At 50.3% G+C, this 20,515-nt stretch overlaps 1 protein-coding gene and 1 non-coding gene across 2 annotated transcripts; both read left to right on the top strand.

Annotated features, from left to right (window-relative positions):
- The first annotated feature begins 299 nt into the window (after positions 1–299).
- LOC104349127 (uncharacterized) lies at positions 300–12,617 on the top strand. Its single transcript, XR_015183876.1, has 19 exons — positions 300–435; positions 905–1,034; positions 1,194–1,287; positions 2,065–2,215; positions 2,590–2,752; positions 3,266–3,402; positions 4,000–4,084; positions 5,529–5,651; positions 6,012–6,167; positions 6,816–6,869; positions 7,098–7,315; positions 8,109–8,185; positions 8,361–8,471; positions 9,042–9,128; positions 9,962–10,069; positions 10,270–10,391; positions 10,599–10,721; positions 12,049–12,091; positions 12,267–12,617. It is a non-coding gene; the product is annotated as an uncharacterized LOC104349127 (transcript).
- A 6,630-nt stretch (positions 12,618–19,247) lies between these two features.
- On the top strand, positions 19,248–20,103 carry GNG13 (G protein subunit gamma 13). The gene is made up of 2 exons (XM_086473223.1): positions 19,248–19,345; positions 19,998–20,103. Exons 1-2 carry the CDS (start codon positions 19,248–19,250, stop codon positions 20,101–20,103), a joined length of 204 nt encoding a protein of 67 aa, XP_086329349.1.
- Positions 20,104–20,515: the final 412 nt, after the last annotated feature.

Below are 20,515 nucleotides of genomic sequence, written 5' to 3'. Positions count from 1 at the left end.
CTTTCAAAGGCAGGTCCATCAAACCCACCGAGGGAACGGCACATCTTATGTTTTTGGGGTCTTTTTCTTTTTTTCTTTTCCCCCATTTCTTTGTTTCTAGGGTTCTCTCGGCTCTGGATGGAAACTACCATGTTTTTCAAGCTGCTGACTGCAGTAAAGGTTGAATGTTTCTGTCCCTAATGTAACTTGCTCAACACAGGTGAAGACTTTGGGTCTTGGAGAAGTTTGTTTTGGGTTGTTTTTTTTTTTTTTTTGCTTCCTGAGGAAAGGAACAATCCTTGTGTTCTATTTGCTGCCAAATAGTTCCTTTCTATCAGAGCCTGATAACCATGGGGCCGTTGAAGAGAGAAGAGGAAGCTCAGAGCATAATCCTGATCAGCGATGATGAAGCTGAGAGCACGGATGGGAGTTCGGTTCTGTTGGCAGACCCGGCAGGTGAGTACCGTGCTCTGGTGGCCGGTGGTGTTCCATAAAGAACTTTTGGAGCAAACTGAAGTAAATTGTTGTGATATGCTTGAAATGGGTCTTTGTGCTGCTAGGAAAACAAAAGTACTTCGAAAATAAATGAAACTGGCAGGAACTGCCGTTATTTTGTAACTTTGGGGATTTCTTTCATGGCACTAATTACCTGAAAGGATAGTTTCAAAATATTATAAACCTACCTGAGACTGGGCCTTTTCAGTGTCGATTGGATCCTTTCTGGTTAAATTACCTCTGTTTTGATAGTGTGTGGAAGTGTGTTGTCCCAGGCCAGCACACCATTCTTATTGGCACCATATGAAGTCATAAGGAAATACGTGCCTTGAAGTGATTTTAAAAAGTAAATGTCAGTGGCTGGTTGAATTTCTAATGAAGTTAGAGTTACCTTTACACTGATTTACACCACATCTTCTCTTTCCTACAGAGCAGTCTGCCCTGGAAGAGAAGAAATCTGAAGAAGTTGTGGATGAGGAATGTGAGCTAATGGTTACTTTCTGTAAACAAGCAAAAGTGATGCCTCACGCGAGATACGACTGTACAACGCACCCCTTTGAGTACGTTCGGTGATGTGGAGGTTAATGCGGGGGTTTCGTTCTCCACGTTTAGTCCATCTTGTCAAGTGACCTTGTTAACCCCTTAACAGCTGAAGCAGAAGTACAGTTGGATAAGCACGTGGCTTGTTTCATAAATAACATTCTGTTTTTCGACTCCAGGCGAACAGAATGCGATACGTGCTCGCCCCTTGGAAAAAATGCTGATATTTGTAATCAGTGCTACTGCTACATCTGCGACAAGCTGGCGTCTGAGGTAAGCGGAGCTGTCATCGAGAAATGCACAACTTTGAGTAAACTAACTCTACGTCTTTTTAAAAGAAATCGCTCTTAAGCACGCTAAAAGAACAAATGATACGTGAAATTTGATTATTTTAACAGTTCCTCTCCTAAAAGTTGATATCTGTCCACTTACCAGTGCTACTAAATGTTTAGTCACTGGGTTTATTCCTGATGGCACAGCCGGTGGTTGGAATAGACACTTGGTTTAAGCAGAGGTGCCTCCTCTTTGCCTTAGGCACACAGTGTGCTTCGTGGACTCAGCTTACCAAACCGGACTGCTGCTCCCTGCAGTAGGCAAATGAGAAACTTTTCGGTTTTCCTACCCGAAGGAGCAGGGGGGAAGCGCTGAGTGTGTGGAGTTTGTTTGGGTTTTTCTTAGAATTACAGAAACTTTGAACTGTGAACAAAGTTGGGGTGACCATGCAGAGACAGTGCTCTGTTACTCATTTACAGCGGGGAGGGTGCCAGCCCGAAGTGTCTCGGTGAGATATTCGGGAATGAGGGTAAAGTACTGTGGGTTTGGGGTGGTTTTTTTCTTTTTAAGCCATAGTATCAAGGTATTGCCATATTGACCTCTTGCCCTGACTGTCAAAATACTTCACTGGGGCTTTGGCTGTGTAGAGGATGAAATGAATTGTAGTCCTTTTCTCGGAGAGAGGAACTGACTTTTGATTTGCTCAACCGGAGAGGGGAAAAAACCCAAACCCCCAGAACAACAAACTGTCCCTGTTTTTCATGTTTTCTGAAACAGTGCCCGAACTGGACCACCCCTTCCCTCTGCCACTGCAATGCCCACAACAAAAGCAAGTTCTGGAAGGACCAGCGTGACTTCTCCTTGGCTGGTGTTCTCGTGATGTTCAACTTGGAGCTCACAGATATCGACGCGGACCTGCGGCACGGCGGTAAGCGTTGTGCTCTCGCGCTGTCCTGAGCCCTGTGGCTCACCAGGGCTGCTGACTCTGTGGCTTGATGGACGGCTTGTCGGGCCCACAGCAATCCTTGTGCAGGCTTGGTGAATTTTTAAGGTAGCAGCTGCCTGTTGCTGCGCTCTTCCTGGGCCTTGCTCAGACCAGACACAGGTCTGCAGGTCCCGTTTGTGTGCTGCCCTGCTTCCCTCGCTCCGGAAAAAGAGCCTGGGATTCCTGGCCAGTAAGACTGGGTGCGAGTAACTTGCTAAATACTTCACGTGGGGCACTTGTGATTGTCTTTCTGTTTCTTTTAGTTCTGGGAAAATCAGAAATGGCACTAACAGTTTCACATCCATCTGCTCTCTTAGGAAGTCTTCTCATAAAATTTATGCAGGAACTTTCTGTGGAATATAACAAGTATCTGGTTGGAGAAAGAATGCCTCCCGCACAACATGAATGCTTTTGCCTCCCAAAATTGCCTCCTGGGCAGTGCAATACCTGCAGGACACGCAACATGGAGGTTGTATACAAGTGAGTGACAACTGAACTCTGCTGCTAGCGGTACGTGCTGGGCAGTGCGGGTTTGATGTCCTTTAGTCGAGTGATAATCAGCATCGTGGCACCTGAGGCAGCGGAAACATAGTTGAGAGAATTTGCTTGGCCAGTGAGCTGTGAAATTGCCCTTGGGTGTGGTTTAAACAACCCCTTAAATATATCTTAAATACAACTTTAAATACATCTCTTGTACTGCACTAGGACACTGGGTAATATCCCTCATTGTTATAACCTGGGAAAGCCTGAAAGTAAAGCCTGTATTTTTACTAATTTGTTTTTTAGGATGGGGTTCGGCTTTTACTTGATGGTACGTGCCTTTAAAATGCTTAAAGTAGTGGCCGTGCAAATACCTTTTCGCTATGTAACAGGTCCTTTTCAAGGAAAGGCAAGTCAATTCGCTCTCAAACCGTAGAATGGTCATAATTGCCACTTGTTCATGAAGCACATCGTTGCAATTGCTTTATCTTACAGACTTCTTGACTTTCTTAGGTATTCTGGAGTGTTTGCGCTGGTCACAAGATTTTTAGATCAGGCAGAAAAAGAGAATCCTAAAGCTGCTGCTGTCATGTTTCTGGGAGCAGCTAAGGAGATAGCGTTTCATAAAGACCCTGCTCTGTAAGTACGCGGTTCCACTCTAGTGTGGGATCTTCACTGGCTTCTCAGAGGGCAGGGCCTGAGAGAGAGGGTTCTGCTTGCTGTTTAGTGAAAGTAAGGGCAGCGTAAAGGTCACAGCCCTGGCTGCAGCCCAGCGAGGAGCAGGAGTACACCTGAGGGAGAAACGAGAGTGGCTACGGGGAGGGATTTGGGGGGAAAAAAGAGAAGGTAAAAGGTTGGATGGGAGAGGAAGAAGTTAAGTGGGATTGAGTCATGAGGAGGGGAGATGATTTCCAACCAGGGGAAGGAATTGGAGGTGGGAACTGGGAGGAGGGAGGGTGTCAGACTGGAGGTGATGGCAGGTGGGGCCAATCCCCCAGGAGGAGGCACAGGGGCAGGGGAGCTTTTCGGGGTGGAGAGTGCCTGAGTGGGGGAGGTAGGCTTCACTTGGTTAGTGAAATAATATTCGTTCTAGAATGTGTTTTACACCTTGAGCACTTGTTTTATCTGTTTGGAGTAATTTTTATTAGCACAGTAGCTCCCAGTACTTTTTAAGAAAAAAGTGTTTTCTTAAACAGTTGAGTACAGAGAAGGGGAAAAGGCGGGAAAACAAACCCAACACTAATTAGTGCTTTTTGCCTCCTCTCTTAGGAGCTGGCAGAACCTTGGCCATACTGCTTCACTAAAAATCGCTGTCCCTTGTCTGCTGCAAAGGTAAGGCTTCTCTTCTCGTACGATGGGGTGGCAATGGCGTGGTTGCTGGCTACGCACTTTCTGCTCACGTTTAAAATGCGTTTCAAATCGCTTCTGTTCAAAGGCCTAAAGAAAAAAAACAAGTGAAAGCTTCGGCTCCTAAAAGCCAAAAGTAAACTTGCCGAGGTGTATAATCTTGTGGCTCTGTAGCATCGGGGAGCACAGCCCCCCTGTGCTGTCTGAGGTGGTGTTTGGGCAGAGCAGGAGCAGCCTGCTGCTGCCTGCCTGTGGGCTGCAGGTGAGCAGGGGCAGGCAGGAGAACACAAACGATGGCACGGGCTGGTCGGCCTCATGAGCAGGGCCCTCAGCGTGCTGTCGGGTCCCAGGTCCTGCTGGTGTGCTCTACAAGCTGGTGTTTTTAGAAGCTCTGTTGAATACTAGCTCCTTGCTGTGAAGGACAAGGGCAATACCTGCCTCATTTAGAGCCACATAAACGTTCAAACCCTTCCTCGAAGGAGGATAAGTTCGTGCGGAACCCAAAGCCAAGGCCATGGATTACTTTCTGACTGTAGCCTCGGAGTGTTCTCCAAGGCCAGACCAGGAGGTGGGGTCAGGGAGCTGCTTGTGGTCAGCAAGCCAAAGAGTAAACAGCCTCTGTTAAAGATCAGCCCAGCAGCCCCGTGGTACTCCGCTGGGAGGGAGTAGTCGGGGATGTAACATAGTGAGGTTCCCCCAGAGGCTGATGAATGAGGACATCTAGCTCGCTTGGCTTAATTCATTTCTCATTTTAGCTTTGTATTTCACCTTTAACCCGAAATTCACTTGCAACAGAAGGTTAATGAATTAAGAATTAACTTTTTTTCCAGGAGCACTCAAAAACAATTATATATTCTCACCCCTTACTTGAAACTAATGGTGGGTATAACCTAAATCCTATGTCAGTTTTCATTTTAAATTCCTATTCTTGAATTTTTTAATTTCTTTCTTTAAAAAAAAAAAAAAAGGAAATTTTTTGCCTCCCTCCTCCAATTTTAAAGGAGTAAACTTCTTTGTGTCAGTCAGTTATCTCCAATTAAGACAACAATGGTTTCGCTGGCGTTGAAGCAGCCAGGACCTCAGGTTGATCAGGTTGCATATCGGGCTCATCGTGTGCTTCTGCAGGTTTTCTCACATGTGCTCACTGAGGATCTTTGGTTTAAAACTTAAGACCCCAGAACCTTGGTTTCAGTGGTGGTTAAAAATAATAACAAAAGAGCAACACTGTTATTCATTACAGATCTTGAAGCACAAATCTAAATAGACATCCAAACTGTCTGTCTGGCATTTAACCAAAAAAAACCCCAACCCTCAAACTTCTGTAGTTTCCTGTAGGATTAAAGAAACCACAACATCTTAACAGTAATTCATCCTATTTTAAGAGATTTTGATTTTTCTTTTTTTTTTTCTTTTTCTTTTCAAAACGTAGGATCACGACGCATCTTCAGAGGATGCTGGTGTGGTACGACTTTCCAAAAACTTTGTATGAAAAGTTTATTAATTTCTTTCAGTCCATCTCACTTCCATGCCACTGTTTTGGCTTCTCAAATAGGTATGTTCTTCGGGTTTTGTCTGCAGAACGTATTTTTTATACAGTTGCCCGGTTCAAAAACAGCCACATAGAACGGTTCTTGCACTGATAGCGTTAGGTGGAGCATTTTATAGGAAGATTTCAGTATTATCTGCTTTGCATTTGACCTGTCCTTACAGGAGGAGTTGTTGTTTGATGCTATGGCTAAGCTGGTGTCCTCACAGCTTTTTTTTTTTTCTTTCTTCTCCTGTATTTTTCCCCCCAGAAATAAGCTGTAAACCCCACTGTTTTACTGGTAAATCTTCCTGTTACTTAAGAGAAATAAATTATGGTGTAAAAACAAAAACGTGGTTAAAAATGACTTTGTTTTTGTACTTCCAGCTTGAATGTTGTGCCGTGGGACCATGTATTACTGACCACGGTTTTAAAAGGCCAGAACATCACCGGTCAAAGAACACGGAAAGGAAGAAAAGTGTTTCTGTGGGAAGCGCTCCCTGTTATAGAGGCTCGAGTGGAGAAATTGGTAGACAAAAAGAAGTAAGATCGGGTTGGGATTTGGGTTTTTCATTCTCTGAACTCCACTCTGACACTGGGGTAGTCCTGACTGCCGTGTAGGGTTTTCCTGACACGTGCAGTTTGTGTAAAGGGGCAACACACAGAACGAAGACACACTTGAACCCGGCTGTGCCCGTTGCTTCTGACCGAGGCCAGTAGCTTTCTGAAGTTTTTCAGAGCAGAATCAAGCCCTTGTAACACTTCAGGACCAGAAAAGAATGTTGACGTGCATCATTTCTTTGTTTCCATGACCCCAGTAGGTTTTAGATGTGTATGTTGAGAACAAATTCTGTTCGTTAAAGGCTGATGAGGTGGAAGACAGCAAAAAAAGCGCCTTCTGGTCTCTGGGCCTTCTGAAGTCTGTATTCAAAAGAGTCCACTCAAACTGGAAGGCAGCCTCCTGTTTTATTTTGCCGAAGTACAGAGATAATCCGCGGGTAGCATCTTGGAACTGATTTCCAACTGCCTCTTTCTGCCAGTATTTCTGTCCTATTGTGCAACATCTTTTGTGTGGGAAGATCTACTGTTCCACTTCACTAGCTGTGATCAGCGTTTGATTGACCTGTAGGTAGCTTTGCACTTTCTGCCTCTTCCTACTCACCCTCTTTTTTTTTTTTTTTCCCTGCCCAGCTATAAAGAAGTTGTGCGCTACCTGAGAGCTGTGAAGTGCAATCATGCCAAAGGGTAAATGGCTTTTTTCCCCTCTTTGAAACTGTTGCTTTGCCTTAAGACTGTGTCTCAGCCCGTCGCTTCGATGTGTAATAAACTGGCAGAATGAAAAGCCAGTCAGGTTTTGGCAGCTGGCTGCCGAGTGAAAGCAATGCTGCAGTGCAGCTAACTTCTGCCTTACCAGAGCTGTACTTAGTGTAAGACCTTTATGTTAATGAAAATCAAATTTTCCTTTCTTTCCAGGTTGAGAGACCTTCGAGATAAAATCCCGTTCTATTTGTGTAAGACTGGGGACTTCCTGGACGCTGCGCACTCGCTGCTGTTTCCCATCAACAGCCTCTCCTGCTGCACTGCCTGCCGGATAACGCCGCTGCAGTTTGAGGTCTACCTGAAGATGTTCAGAACAGGCAGTGTCCCCACTGGAACCGATATGCTAGACTCTGGGCCCTGGATTACAGTGGGCAAGTGTGATTTCTTGCTTACCTACGTTTAGAACCTTATTTAATCCCAGCGTTTACTTTTTTTAACCCAATCTAGCAACATTCTGAGGGGCCCTGAACCCAGCTACCAAATGTCCGGGCTAAAACATGGTGTGTAACGCCGGGTAGGAAGAATGTCTTTATATTTAGGCATGAATTTGTGTAGTACACATCACACAAAACACCAGTTTTGTCAGCTGTGAAGTTGCTTTGCTGCAAGCTGCTTATTCAAAGAAAATACAAAGCTTTCTCTTACATCCTGGCAGCGTATGATTTACCATGGTGGTGATGTCTCAGCCTTGACCTTGAGAGTAAAAGCTTCCTGGTGGAAAGGGTTTCACGATCTGGGTGTTGCCTTCTGTCACTAGTTTAGCCCCTGGTAACTGTGATCCCCTGTCTTGGTGCGTGCTGCTCGTCGAGCTGAAATGACAGGTTTGTTTTTGGAGATGCTCAGCCACTCGTAGAATTCGGCGGTGTGTGAGACTCTGACAGCGTGCGTCGCGCTGTGCTGTGCGCTGTGAAGGCTCTGCCCTGTGACCGCTTAGGCCAAGCTGTGTTCGGCGCTCTGCAGCTTTCCAGAGCAGCCTTTTACAGTTGATGATGTTGTTCTGTTCAGAGCCTATAAAATGTTGTCGTTGAGAAGGCATTTGTTTGCTTCTCTTTGTTAGGTTTCTGTACAACCCTATCTGTAACGAAGTTAGGGGGTTTTTGTGAGTTCACGTCCTGTAGTTTTTCAGGGAGTATAAGAAATGGTTTGGGTTTTTTCTTCTTGCAGGGACTCCCTTGAAGGACGGGGTTCTAATTAAGCAGGCGCTCAAGCTCCTTTACAGCAACGTGTCGCTCTACAGGAATGTGAGTCTGTGTTAAAACCGTTTCTGTGGCCCAGCGGGTGTTTCTGTCTGTGACCTGTCTTGTCCCGTTGCTTCTCTAAAGCAAGGACTTACTGTCAGAACCCTTCTCTCTCTGAACAGTTTACGCTTCTGAACAGATTTGTCGTGGTAAAACCAATGTTCTTGCTGTGTTCCAGCCTAAATGCTGGAGTTCCTTCATCATGATCTTGGGTAGTAGCAATCTGCTGGAAAAAAGTGGGCACCTGCATCCCCTATCCCTGAAAGAGCCGCCGCTTGACTTCCAAAAGGTAACGGAAACGGGGCTGTGCAACGGGAGAATCTGTTGCCTTGGGTTTATACGAGACTCCGTTTGACGTGGGCGCTGGCCGCTCCTCCTAAGCGCGAAGGTCAGCCTGGCAAACGCCCTGTGGGCCGTGCCCCAACGTCCGCAGCACGTTGTCATCCAGGAGCGTTAAATGCAGCAGTGAACGGGTTAACACTGCTTGCAGCTCAGTGCCTGATACTGATTCTGGATCTCTTAATGTTGAGGTGGATCAGAGAACAAAGTGGATGGGAAAGCAGTTCAAGAAAACTGTGTTTAGGTAGTCCTAAAGAGTCGGTATCTGGGTACGTTCTTCCCAAGAGCAGAAACCACTGTCTGCTAAGCGTAGGAGGTTAAAATGAAGAGGTTATGTGGGACGGTTTGGTTAGTGCTGCAGAGCCTCAGCTTTGATGTTGAACAGTCAACCTCCTCTGTAAAAAAAATGCTGAAAATATAAGTAAAAGCACATTAAAGAACCATCTCGGGCACTGTTTGATGTTTGTTGAGTATCTGGACATCCTTCCCCTTTACCTGTGGCTCGTTACTTCTGTTGCAGGGGGTGCTCGCTGCCAGTGGTGGCCTTTTGGAGGAACTGAAGGCAAAGATCAATGTTTCTTTGCCACCTGCTATTTTTGCTCCTCAGGTAAGCGTGCACATGGCGATAAGGAAATGTTCTAGTTGTTTCATCGTGCTTGAAGGCACAGCAGTGTTGGACAGATTGCTATGAAAAGCTTTTAAGAGGGGGCTTGAAGATTTTGCAGGGGGAATCAGCGTAAGACCGTTCTTTGCACAGTCTAAAGGCTAGAGCAGGTATCTGAAGGCAAGAAAGCTCTAGGGTCTGTTCTGGTCTGACACCATCTTAAACCTCGGACAAGCCTTACTTCATCACTGTCCAGATTTACTTGTGAAGTAGGAGGGTCGGTAACAATTGAGTCTACCTTATCTTCTCCCAGGGCAGCCCTGTGTCGTTTGAATCCAACTGGAGACTGTCCTTTGAGACTGGACAAGGTGTTTGTCTCAAAACTCTGAATAGCCCGGAATTTCTGGACTTGTTTTGAATGGTGGTTTCAGGTGTATGGGACGTGTTTAGAGATGGCTTGGAATGTATTGACTGTATTTAATATGGTCAGTACCCCTAAGGAGCTGTCTTACTCTTTTTTTTACTTCTTGTGAGGCAATGACATTTAGCTTACTCTCTAAATATGTGATTCCTGGGCCAGGAATTTTTTTCCCTTTAATCCTTCTGCTTCTGTGACAGTGTGAGACTTCACGTTTCTGTGAGAGCACCAGGGGAAACATGCTGTATAAATGAAGTACCTGTTCTACTCCCCCGGCTTTTGGTCGTCTTAAGATTCCTGTGGATGTTGTGTCTGACACCCAGCCTGTCTCTGTAGTAACTTGGTGCTGGACACAACATACAAGTAGTGTGAAAGTGGCCTTACGAGTGTGTCTTCTTGTTGCTGTCTCTTCCTGTAGCTGCACCATGAGGCTTGTCTTATTCTGGCAGTGCAAGCAGTACAACAGATGCTCTTTTGTGATCTTCAGTACTTGACTTCCTTCTTAGAGATAGCCCTGGCTTTTGGGGTGAGTCCTAGATACTGATTTCTGCTCTAAGAGGTTAAAACCACTTACATTTAAAAGCTGTGTAATGCCAGCTTGGAGATTTTAGACGTGGTGAACTTGGTTTTGTTCCCCTTTAGCTTTGCTGACCTCCACTCTGTTCTGTTTTTAAGAAGTGATTGGCAATTAGGTTAAATCACTGGTCTTATTTCGTCTCTTCCTAGAATAACTTTTGGGCTCTGCGGCTGTTGCTGGAACATCTTTCCTATGAAGAACACGTTCTCCATGGCACAGTCAACCTGATTTTGAGAGATCTGAGTCGCCAGAAAGCGACAATGCTAAAACTGTGAGTAGACACTTGCTCCCTGGAGTCTCTCCGTTTCTGGAAATGGTGAGAGCAGCTCTGCAGCAGAGATCTAATCCTCAGCTCCCTGAAACCAGCCAGCCCAGGGCTTTGGAGAGGTCAAGAATGCAGATGAGGTGCTGGGGATCAGCAGGGAGGTTTTGTCTGTTGAACAGCTGCGTTCTGTTTCCTGGTTTTTGTGTTGCTTAGGTGGCAAAACCTTGGTCCCCAGTACGTGAGTGAATTCCTTTGCCTATTCCTGACGTGCAGACACAAGAAGATGCAATCCATTGGCCTGTTCACGCTGAATATTATCGCAGAGAACCTGCATATGTAAGTGGGAACCTTCACCACAGCCAAACACGAGATCATTATGGGTTGCAACACTGATGGTAGCTTTCTCCTAATTAAGTCTTAGCTCAGAATTCATTCTTGTTTTTCGTTCTTCCCTGTTCCTAGCAGCGGTAAAGATCCTGAACACGATGTTTTGGGTAGATTGGAAATTGTTCTGGTACCTGCCCCCACCAAATGGCCTTCTCGCTTCCCAGTGCAGTCTGGTTCTATTACTACTGACACATCGTTGTCATCAACAACCACCAAAAAAACCTTAACTGGGGCTTACAGCAAAGTAGTTACTGGACTCTAAGGAGGCATAATACCGCATAAAACTTTATTTAGAGAGAAAATAGTTGAAAGTAGCTTGAAATGTGTATTATTGTGTACCTACAAGAACCCAATGGGTGTATAGATGTCAGTGTTTCTTTTAAACTTGTAAGAAATACTCCGCGTGGTGGTGAGGGAGTAGATCCCCACCAAACCCAAAAGATTTGGGAAGATCTGTGCGCTGTAACGAGGACAGCGCTGGGTTTGCGCCTGTCAGCCTGATCCTCTTGTGTAAAGGAGAGAGGCCCCTCGCTCTGCAGCAGCACGAACCTTCAGTGGGTGGGGGAAAAGGTTCTGAGCAAGGCTTGAGTTCGTTCTTTAGATTACAAGTGGTGATAAAACCCTGAGGAGCCGTTTTTGAAGCCGCTAGCTGTTGGTAACCCGTGCTGCCCTGTGGTGTGCAGTGAAGCGATACAGGCTTTAGAGCGATCGACTTCAGTGTATTGACATGATAGCTTTAAAATTAACTGACTCTGTGGCGGCGTGTCGGAAGGCAGAGCGATGGCCTGCTCTTCAGTCCACACGTAGCTGATGGCGGCAGAGTAACGCTGAGAATTCACCTCTCGGTAACTGTCTTGGGTGGGAATCGTGGACGTGTCGGTCGACCTTCGTGGCGAAATGCTTCGGTCTGTTTCTTCTCCCCAGCCTTTGCTGTGGGGAGCCGAGAAAACAAAATGCCTCGTTTCACTCGGTTCGGTGTGAGCTGGGCTGTATTTGATGAATTTGCAGCTCCGTGAATTGTCTTTTTTTTTTTTTTTTTGGGGTGCGAGGCTTTACAGCGAGCTCGGATCCGAGAGAATCTGGTCCATCCTGTTTCTTACGGTCTCTCTTAATTATGTTACTGTACATCTGAGGCTGAAGTCGCCTCCGTTTGGAAGGGAATTGCTGGATTCGCTTCGTGTAAAGCTTTGAGTGAGGCAAAACGCGGAGCGGCGGAAGCCGCGGGCGGGTCTGTCCCTACGAGGCAGTGAGTTAAGAACCTGTGTCTGGTTTTCAGGTGTCCGTGGGCAAAGCATCTTGGCAACTTCTTTCACAATGCGGTGAGTATCTCTGTATTTTGGAATTTAACAACCAAGCAGAGCAATGGTAACTCTATTGCTAGCTCGATATTTAAATACATCATTTGATTTGTGAGGTAGTAAATATATCGTAGGTCAGTGTCATTTGTTATAAAAAAGAAGCATGCTAACTGATTATTTTTTTTTCTCTGCCCAGGGATTAAGGCACCTGCCCCTTGGCACCGCAGCTCATCACGAAATCTTGAAGTTCATGAACATATTTGAAAAACTGTAGCTTGGCAAAACCTTCAGGAATATCCTCCACCTTGTCTGTATCTGAACCATCTCTTCCTGGAGTCCCTCATGTTCTGCTTCGGTTGTCCTCTCCAAAAACATCCAGCTAAAAACTGACTTCAGACAAATCCAAAACGAGGTCCCGGGCTCAGGTGGTGACCAGCGGCCGTGTCTCAGCAGACGTCTTTGGGAAACTTCCTTTCTCGTAGGACCATGTGTTAAGCAGTTGTTGAAGTCGTGGGTTTTGTTTGGTTTTTATTTAAAAAAAAAAAACCAAACCTGTTCTACAGAAAGATGTTGTCGGGAGTGGAATGAAGGGACAGAAACATAAATGAAATAAAACCACTGCGAGTCTTTACTGCTGTTGCGTTGCACGGATGCGCTGTGGGCGAGATGTCTGCAGCAGCGCAACCGCTGGGAGAGCAAGAGCTAAAAAAAGGAGAGCTGCCTCCCCGCAGGGGCACTCAGCACGTGTTCGAGGGCTCTTGGCACACCCTCCTGTGTTCAGGGTGTCGTCATAACGTATAAACCCCTCCTGGGGCTGAAGGACGTTAGGTGAAACTTTCTTACTGCCTTCAGGAAAGCCGATTCAGGAAGGCCTGATGCAGTGAACGGCTCGTTTTTTTTGTTAAATCCAAAAAAAAAAAAGAAAAAATAGTTTTAAGGGTTTTGTAGTTGTGGGGCTTTGTTTTTATTTTCTGCAGTAGGTGACTGTTAGACGGGTGGCGGTGGCTCTGTGGGTTTCTCAAATCCTTATTGTAGTGGTAAGGGTACAAGTTAACTTCTGGACTGTGGAGGTAGAAATAGGGGAATATTTCTGGCCTGGTTTATACTCTCCTTTGCCCTGCTGTGATACCTGTCAGCAGCGGCTTGGCAGCTGGGGGGCAAATCTTAATATGCGAAGAACTGTATTTTGCACATTTAAGGCTTTCAGTGGCTTTTGCAGCTTTTGTTACCCGAAACAAGCCACGCTCTTGTTTGAGTTCTCAAACTGTACATGTGTCTAAATCAACACCGTGTTAAGTAAAACTTTGTAGGAATTCTGTCGTTCTGTTGTCAGTGCTGGTTTGGGTGTCTTGCGGGTTTGGGGGAGGGGGGTTGTTTTGTTGGTTTGTGGGGTTGGGTTTGGTTCGGTTGTTTAAACAGTTGCTGTACCTTTATCTCGCGCTGTGGGAGCTCAGCCGGGCCAAGCAGAGGTCAGCGAAGAACCTGGTTCTGCGGATCAGTGGCAGGGCTGGCCATGGGGTGTCTCCTGGTCTGTGCTCCCAAAGAGACACCGGGGTGTTTCATCCCCCTTCCTGAGAGAGGGTGTTGTTGTGTGTTCCGAACACCACCGTCTTCCTCGCCTCCTCTGCCTGGGTGTAGAAGGTGCCTGGTCCTGGTACGGCTGAGGGGGAGAAGAAGAGGGGAAAGGAGGCTGCGGCCGCCAACCTGCCGTGTGGGTGCCCCACACATGGGTGCCCCACGGGTGTTCTCTGCCCTCCTCCCGCCCTCCCCTCGGCCTGTGGGGGCTCTGGGAGGTTGGGCAGCCCTGAAGGCTCCTGCTCTGACCTCCCCAGGAGAATCCCTGGGGTTAGTCCCTGGGCATGCCACTGTCACACCGTGCTTTGTCACCGCGCCTGTGCCTCGGAGCACAGCGACACCCTTCGAGTTGGCCTGAGCTTGGCCTGGGCCTGGACTGCGATGGCGCCTGTGCAGGGCCGGGCCCAGGAGGGAGAGGGAGCAGCCAAGGGCAGGTGTCTCGTTGCCCCTTCGAGCCTGGATTTACCATCACAAGGAAAGGCTGGGAACGGCTTATTTACTGTCAGTGAATAGCATATCTATCCATTATTTATCTGCTGCTGAACTGCAATGAATTATAGCAGCCCTTATCGTGAGGATTATACCCTACCTAAGGATACAGCCTTTCCTGGATGAGAAGACAACTTTCTCTGAAGATCTGCTCTTGACTTTGGGCAGGGGTTGGGTAGACAGGTAGAGCCATTGCAGTCACCCACACTGCAAAACCTCCTCCTGCTCCCCTGGCGCTATGACTAGTATAACCCCGAGGTAAACTAAAGGCTGATCTCGTCTGCTTTGCTGCAGGTATAACCGAGCTGAACGGAGCTCATTAAAAATTGAAACGCGTGTTTTGGAGAGGAAAATGGGCACCTGGAGCTGTCTCAGCCAACGATTGTATTTTAGCGAACAACTCTGCTGTTTTAGCAAGTGTATGTACAGCTGCCCCTGCCAAACCATAAATAAAACATTTGTAAGTGCTTGTATGGAAAATAAAATTTCATCTGAAAAGAGTGAGATTGTCTCAGGTGCTTGAAGTCTGGCCTGGGACTGCCATCATCTAGCCCGGGGCCCCAAAGTACCGCCTGGGGTCAGCGGGGAGCAGACGTGCTTTGAGTATGTGTATCAGGAGGGGGGGTCTGGAGTACGCTGCTGATAAACCACTGGCTTCCAGGCCCCAGGGGGTGGTCTCGGGGTGATATTTCGGCACGAACAAACCAACTGCTGGTAAACCCGGGTGGCTCTGCCAGCGCTGCCCGAGGCGGGGAACAGGGTAAGCTTGGCCACTGAGGCAGAGACCTGGCTAGAGCTGGAGGCCGGAGGTGAAGCGGGCAGCTTGAGCCCCTCAGCCACGGGGAGCAAGGGTGGGTTTGGACAATAAAACTCCCAGGAGCTGAGTTCAGAGCTGGGGTCAGGCACGGGGCCATCCCCAACCGCGCTGCCTCCGCCTGCCTCGACGCTCCCCAGCCTCGTCTGCTGAGCGGGCCGGCACGGCGCTGATGTGCTTTCTCCCAAGGACACTAATTAACCTGCTAAATGAGTTTATCCCTGCGGAGTGCGCACCGGAGTTCTCTAAAATACCATCCCAAAGAGAGGCATAATTAGCAGCCGGCGCTGAGGGCAGACCCCCTGCCTCCCAGGGACGGCTTGGCAGGGCGGTGGGGGCTGTCGACTCGTTGCTGGTGCAGTCCCCGACCCTGGGTCCCGTGCGGCGTGGCGCTGGGCTGCGTGTGTCCCACCAGCATCTCCATCCCACCAGCATCTCCATCCCACCAGCATCTCCTTCCCTGCCTGCAGGCCAGCCCCTGCCAGGGGAGCTCCTCTCCCCTTGCTTTCGGACCTAAACAACGGCGAGAAGGAAGAGGACACAAGTCGTGGCACGGGGACACAAAGGAGTCGCGCTCCTCCTGCCCAACCAAAAATGCTCGGTTTTCATAACTGGACTAAGCGAAGTAACGAAGCAGCTTGTTGCTGGCTGCCAGATTAACAGATGGCTGCAATCATTAATATTGCAAAACTTCAGGAGTTCATAATTCTTTAATCTACAAAGCCGGGGGGGGGGGGGGTAGCTCATGCAGGCCCTGCAATCTGCCGTGCCGGGGGCTGCCACCCGCCCACCCACCACGGCCGGGTCCATCCCTGACCCCCCCCAAGGGCTGGGCAGACGTTGCCTTGGCCCAGACAAGCCTCCCTGCCCGCATCGGGGGGAGCCCACCACTGCAGGAGGGCTGAGCTGGGTGAACCCCCCAGACTGGGTGCTGGTGGTGACGATGGCTCCTGAGCCCCGCACCCCCACGGCTCAGCCCTCGCTGCCTTCGGATTGCGGGAAATCCACGGAAATCCAATAACCCGTCTCCAGTGTCATTTTCCCGCTAAACCCAAGCTTTTCCCATCGCTGTTGGGGGGCAGCGCGGGGAGATTACGCTTGATGTCAACAGCCAGATAATCCGTGGTTCGGCGTTCGGGATCGCTGACCTCCTTAACGGGCGCCGGTGCCGTTTGCAGCACGGGGAGATCTCCCTGAGCCGCGGGAGCCCCGACAAAGACCAGAGAAGCCCAGCATTGGTGTTGCAACAATAAAAAAAAAATATTTATTATTTCCTTTGGGTGAAACCCCCCTCCCGCCCCGTGCCGCAGCTGCAGGCTCAGGGTTTGGCCCCCAAACAGCTCCATCGATCCCTGGCCCAGCATCCTCTCTCGGCGGAGGGCTGGTGGCTCCGGGGAGGCTCTCACCGCTATCGATCGCCGGCGGAGGCTGAGGGCTGGGAGGGGAGCCCGGCTTGGCCCCAGCCCCGGCCCCGTGTGCTCAGCACCATCCTGCTCTCACCGTGCAGGCGCTGCCGGGGCTTCTCCTTTGCCCAGGCCGGTGCTGCAGGGCATCAGCCCCCTGCTCGGGAGAAATGGTTGGGGTGGTTTAGTGCTAGGAAGGCTTCTGCCTGCTGGATGAGGCAGCCTATGTAGAGCTATATATGTATTTATATGTTGTATGTGCATATATGCACTATATTTATGTACGTTAGATAATATACAGTATATAATACACATATATAAATCATAAATACTCACACACATATGAATATATCTATTTGCCCTGCACACATACAATATAGATATGCATACAGCTGTGTGTGTAAGTATGTATAAACACATATGTGCATACACACACACACACACACACACACACCCACACACAAACACACTTTCTTTTTTTTTTTTTTTTAACTTGTCTCAGACACTCATATATGTGTCATTGGCCGAATCCAGCCCAGGTGTGTTTTACTACAGAGGACAAACACCACCCACAGGGACACGGTGTCTGTGGAGGGGCTCTTGGGGCAGGATTTGGGCCAGTTTTTTTCTTTGTGGAAACTTTTCCTTCCTTTTTTTTGTTGTTTTTTAAAGCGCAAAGCTGCTGTCATCATAACTACCTGAAGTTTGGGGGTTTTTTAGTTGGTTGTTTAATGAAGGGTGGGGTGGGTTGGGGGTTTTTTCCACTTTGTGTTTTTTTTTTTGCTTTTGTATCAATCACATACTGCCTTTAATCAGCTAACAACTGCTACCTGACTTTTCCCCCCTCCCTGTAAGTCACACATTATTATTACTATTTTTTTTAATGTTTTTGCACTTTTCCCCTTGTGCTGGCCCTGCCCCTTCACCCACCACACGTTTAGTCTCCAACTGCATGCTTTTTTGCATTTTTTTACATTTATCTTTTTTTCTCTCTCTCTTTTCTTTCCCTATTTTGAATCAACACCACCGCCCCAGATGCCCCCCTGCTCCCCTCCGCCTGCTCCAGCACCAGGGAAGCGGGAGGAACCGAGAAACCCCGGGGAAGCCATGGGATGGCTGGCTTTGACAGGGACGCAGGCAGGGATGCAGGCAGGGATGCAGGCAGCAGCAAGGACCTCCCTGGGGTGCCGCTGTGTCCCAGCACACATTCCCACCCCACCCCCACCCCCACCCCCCCGGCTTTGGGGCCCTTCTGTCCCTTAGGGCTCTGGGGGAAGCTGGGGGTAACCCCGTTTCGTGCATCTCAGCCGCTGGGTACCAGGACGCTGCCTCCATCCCGGGCGCTCACGTTCAGCGGAGCCAAATCCCCCGAGAGCAGCGGGGGGAGGACGCTCCCATTATCCAGCTCCTGCCGTGTCGGAGGCAGCTGGACCAGCCGCCCATTAATAGATTCCACCGAGGATTTGGGCTGGCCAAGAGCGAGGGGAGCTCTCGCCGGAGGCAGCGTGGGCAAGGCCAGGGCGGTTTGCCGAGCCGGCGGGGACGGACGCAGCCCTCGCTCCACGCTAACACCTTCTCCAGCCGAGGTAGGTGGAAGGCTCGGCCGCGGCGCTGGGATGCTGCTGCTGGGGTGGCTGGAGTGGGGAATGGGGATGCTGGTCCCCATCTGCCTCCAGGAGAGCTGCCAGCCAGGACCAGAGCTCCTGGGAGGCCGGACCGTGGGTGCAGGGGGATGCTGGGCGCTGGGTGCTCGCCTTTCTCCCACGGCTGGTTATTTTTCCGGGCGATGCTGTGGGGAGAAGCTGGACTGGGGCAGCCCGTGCAGCTGCCAAGCTGTGCTGGTGCATGGCTGGATTTCGTGGCCCTCTCCAGCACCCGCAGCCCTTGCCTGCCCCTGTGCTGGGGGCTGCAGCCTGGCCTGGGGTGGAGGACGGAGGCCCACGGGCATCCCTGAGGTTCGGGCACCCCTGGGGTTCGGGCACCCCTGGGGTTCAGCCACCCTGGGTGCGACGCAGCGCTGCCGGGTGCTGCCCCGTGGCTCTGCGTGCTGGAGGGGCTGGGGTCACGGGCAGGGGAAGGGCCCCTAGTGCCACCAATTCGGGGGGGGGGGGGGGGGGGGGGGTGGTGGTGCACGGGGAATCCAGGTGCTTGCAGAAGGTCTCACACAACTATGGTCACAGCTCGTGCTCCATCAGCTGCTGTGCCTCAGTTTCCCCATCACGCACGGCTCTACCATTAGCCAGCACCCGGGGCCACTGCAGGGGGGGGGGTGAGGGGGGGGGGGGGTACATGGCCGTTTGTCTTGCTCCCCGAATCAGAGGTGACCGTCCATGTGAGCCATTTCCAGGGCTGCCTGCATGGCCATGTGGCCGCCCAAAAATCCTTCCTGGTCCCACTCGGTGCTGCAGCCAGGCAGGAGACAGACAGACAGACAGACACCCCCCACCCCCCCCCCACCCCCCCCCCCCCCCACACACACTCCCCGCACAGCCTCCAGCTGCTATTTGTCACTCTCCACCCCAAGCAACAGGACCATCCAAATCGCAGTCAAATTTAGCCGGGTCCTTGGGTTTTGCATGCGCCTGCGGGCGCGGGGCGGCTGCAAGAGGGTGGCACTGGGCACCCGCCCCGTGCCGGGCTGGCATCGCACCCCGCAGGTAAGTGCAGCCTTTGCCTCACGAGAGCAACCCAAAAAGCTGCCAGAGCCACGGGCTGCTCTGCCATGGGGTTGGCAACCGCCCCCCAGAGCATGGTGGCACGCTGTCCCCGTCCTGGGGGAACCCCCTCTTTGGGGGGGGGGGGATGCAGAGCTGTGGGGGGACCAGGGCGGGGTGCAGCCGTGGGATATGGCACCAACGCCCTCGTTTGCAGCCCCGCAGAGCCCCCGGCTGCCACCATGGACGAGTGGGACCTCCCGCAGTGGAAGAAGGAGGTGGAAAGCCTGAAGTACCAGCTGGCCTACAAGCGGGAGATGTCCTCCAAGACAATACCCGAGTGAGTGGGTGCTCACCCTCCCTCCCATCTCTGTGACCTTGGGAGCAGAGTCCGGCTCTTCTCCAGCCCCAACGTTCCCCCTTCAAACCGCCCGGGGCTCCCAAAACAAGGCGGGTTTAGAGATTTTTTTTTTATTATTATTATTATTATTATTCTTTCTTTTTTCCTTTATGGTTCTTCAAGCCCTCCGAGCCCCAGAGGCAGAAACCAGTGCAGCCCCAGTGCTGGGGACTGCAAAGCCCCCCGTGCTCCTTTCCACACAGCCCCTCCACGCCACCTCCTTTCCAGCCACCCAAGCTTCGGTGGTGGCTGGGACATGGCAGCAGCGGTGGGACTCCCCTGACACCCAGGTGCCCCCTCCCACAGACCCCCCAACCCCAGTGCAACAGGCTCAGCAGACATGCCCACCAGAGCAGGGCGCACCCCGACACCCCCACCTGCCAGCACAGGGTGCGCCCCAGCATCGCTCCCCACCAGTGCAGGAGTCACCCTGGGCGCTGCAGCACCCCAACACCACCACCCCACCCCCCCCCCCAGCTCCCCACACTTTGCAGCCCCCCTGCCCCGCATCCCCCCCGCCAAACGCTTGGGGTGCGAGGCAAACCCGTCCAGGGCAGGGTCTGTGCCCACCCCTCCGCTCCCCTCCCCGCAGGTTTGTGAAGTGGATCGAGGACGGCATTCCCGAAGACCCCTTCTTGAACCCGGAGCTGATGAAAAACAACCCCTGGGTGGAGAAAGGCAAATGCACCATCCTCTGAGGGGTCGGCCCCCGGCCCACGCTGGCTCCCGCAGCCCCTCGCTCCCCCACGCTGAATGTACACTTTTATATTAGCTAGCTTCCTAATATGACTACCTGAACAAAAACCCTACCCTCAGCTTGTCTTATCATTATTATTAGTAGTAGAAGTGTCTTTTTTTTTATATGGGAGGGGGAAAAAAGCACAGGGGGGGTGGGCAGGGTGGGGGGACAGGAGCAGCAAAGGTTTCCCCAGGGTTAGGCTGCAGCTTCGAGCCGCAGACCTCCGCTCGCCTCTGCCGCTGTCGCCGTCGAGCCGGCAGGTTTTTCAACTTGTAAAGCAAGAAAACTTTTATAGAACATTTTCAGTGATTTGAAATAGACTTTTGTATATTGTAGGGTACAATTTTGCAGCAAAACCAAGCGAAATATTG

This window comes from Leptosomus discolor, chromosome 14 (assembly GCF_034619465.1).
Source record: "Leptosomus discolor isolate bLepDis1 chromosome 14, bLepDis1.hap2, whole genome shotgun sequence".
Lineage (NCBI taxonomy): Eukaryota > Metazoa > Chordata > Aves > Leptosomiformes > Leptosomidae > Leptosomus > Leptosomus discolor.
Note: the sequence above shows the minus strand (reverse complement) of the source record. Positions and strands in the feature narration are given on the sequence as shown.

Coding starts and splice junctions, on each gene's coding strand:
- GNG13 (XM_086473223.1), top strand. CDS start 19,248: ATGGACGAGTGGGACCTCCCGCAGTGGAAGAAGGAGGTGGAAAGCCTG. Junction 19,346..19,997: donor TCCTCCAAGACAATACCCGA/GTGAGTGGGTGC, acceptor CCCTCCCCGCAG/GTTTGTGAAGTGGATCGAGG.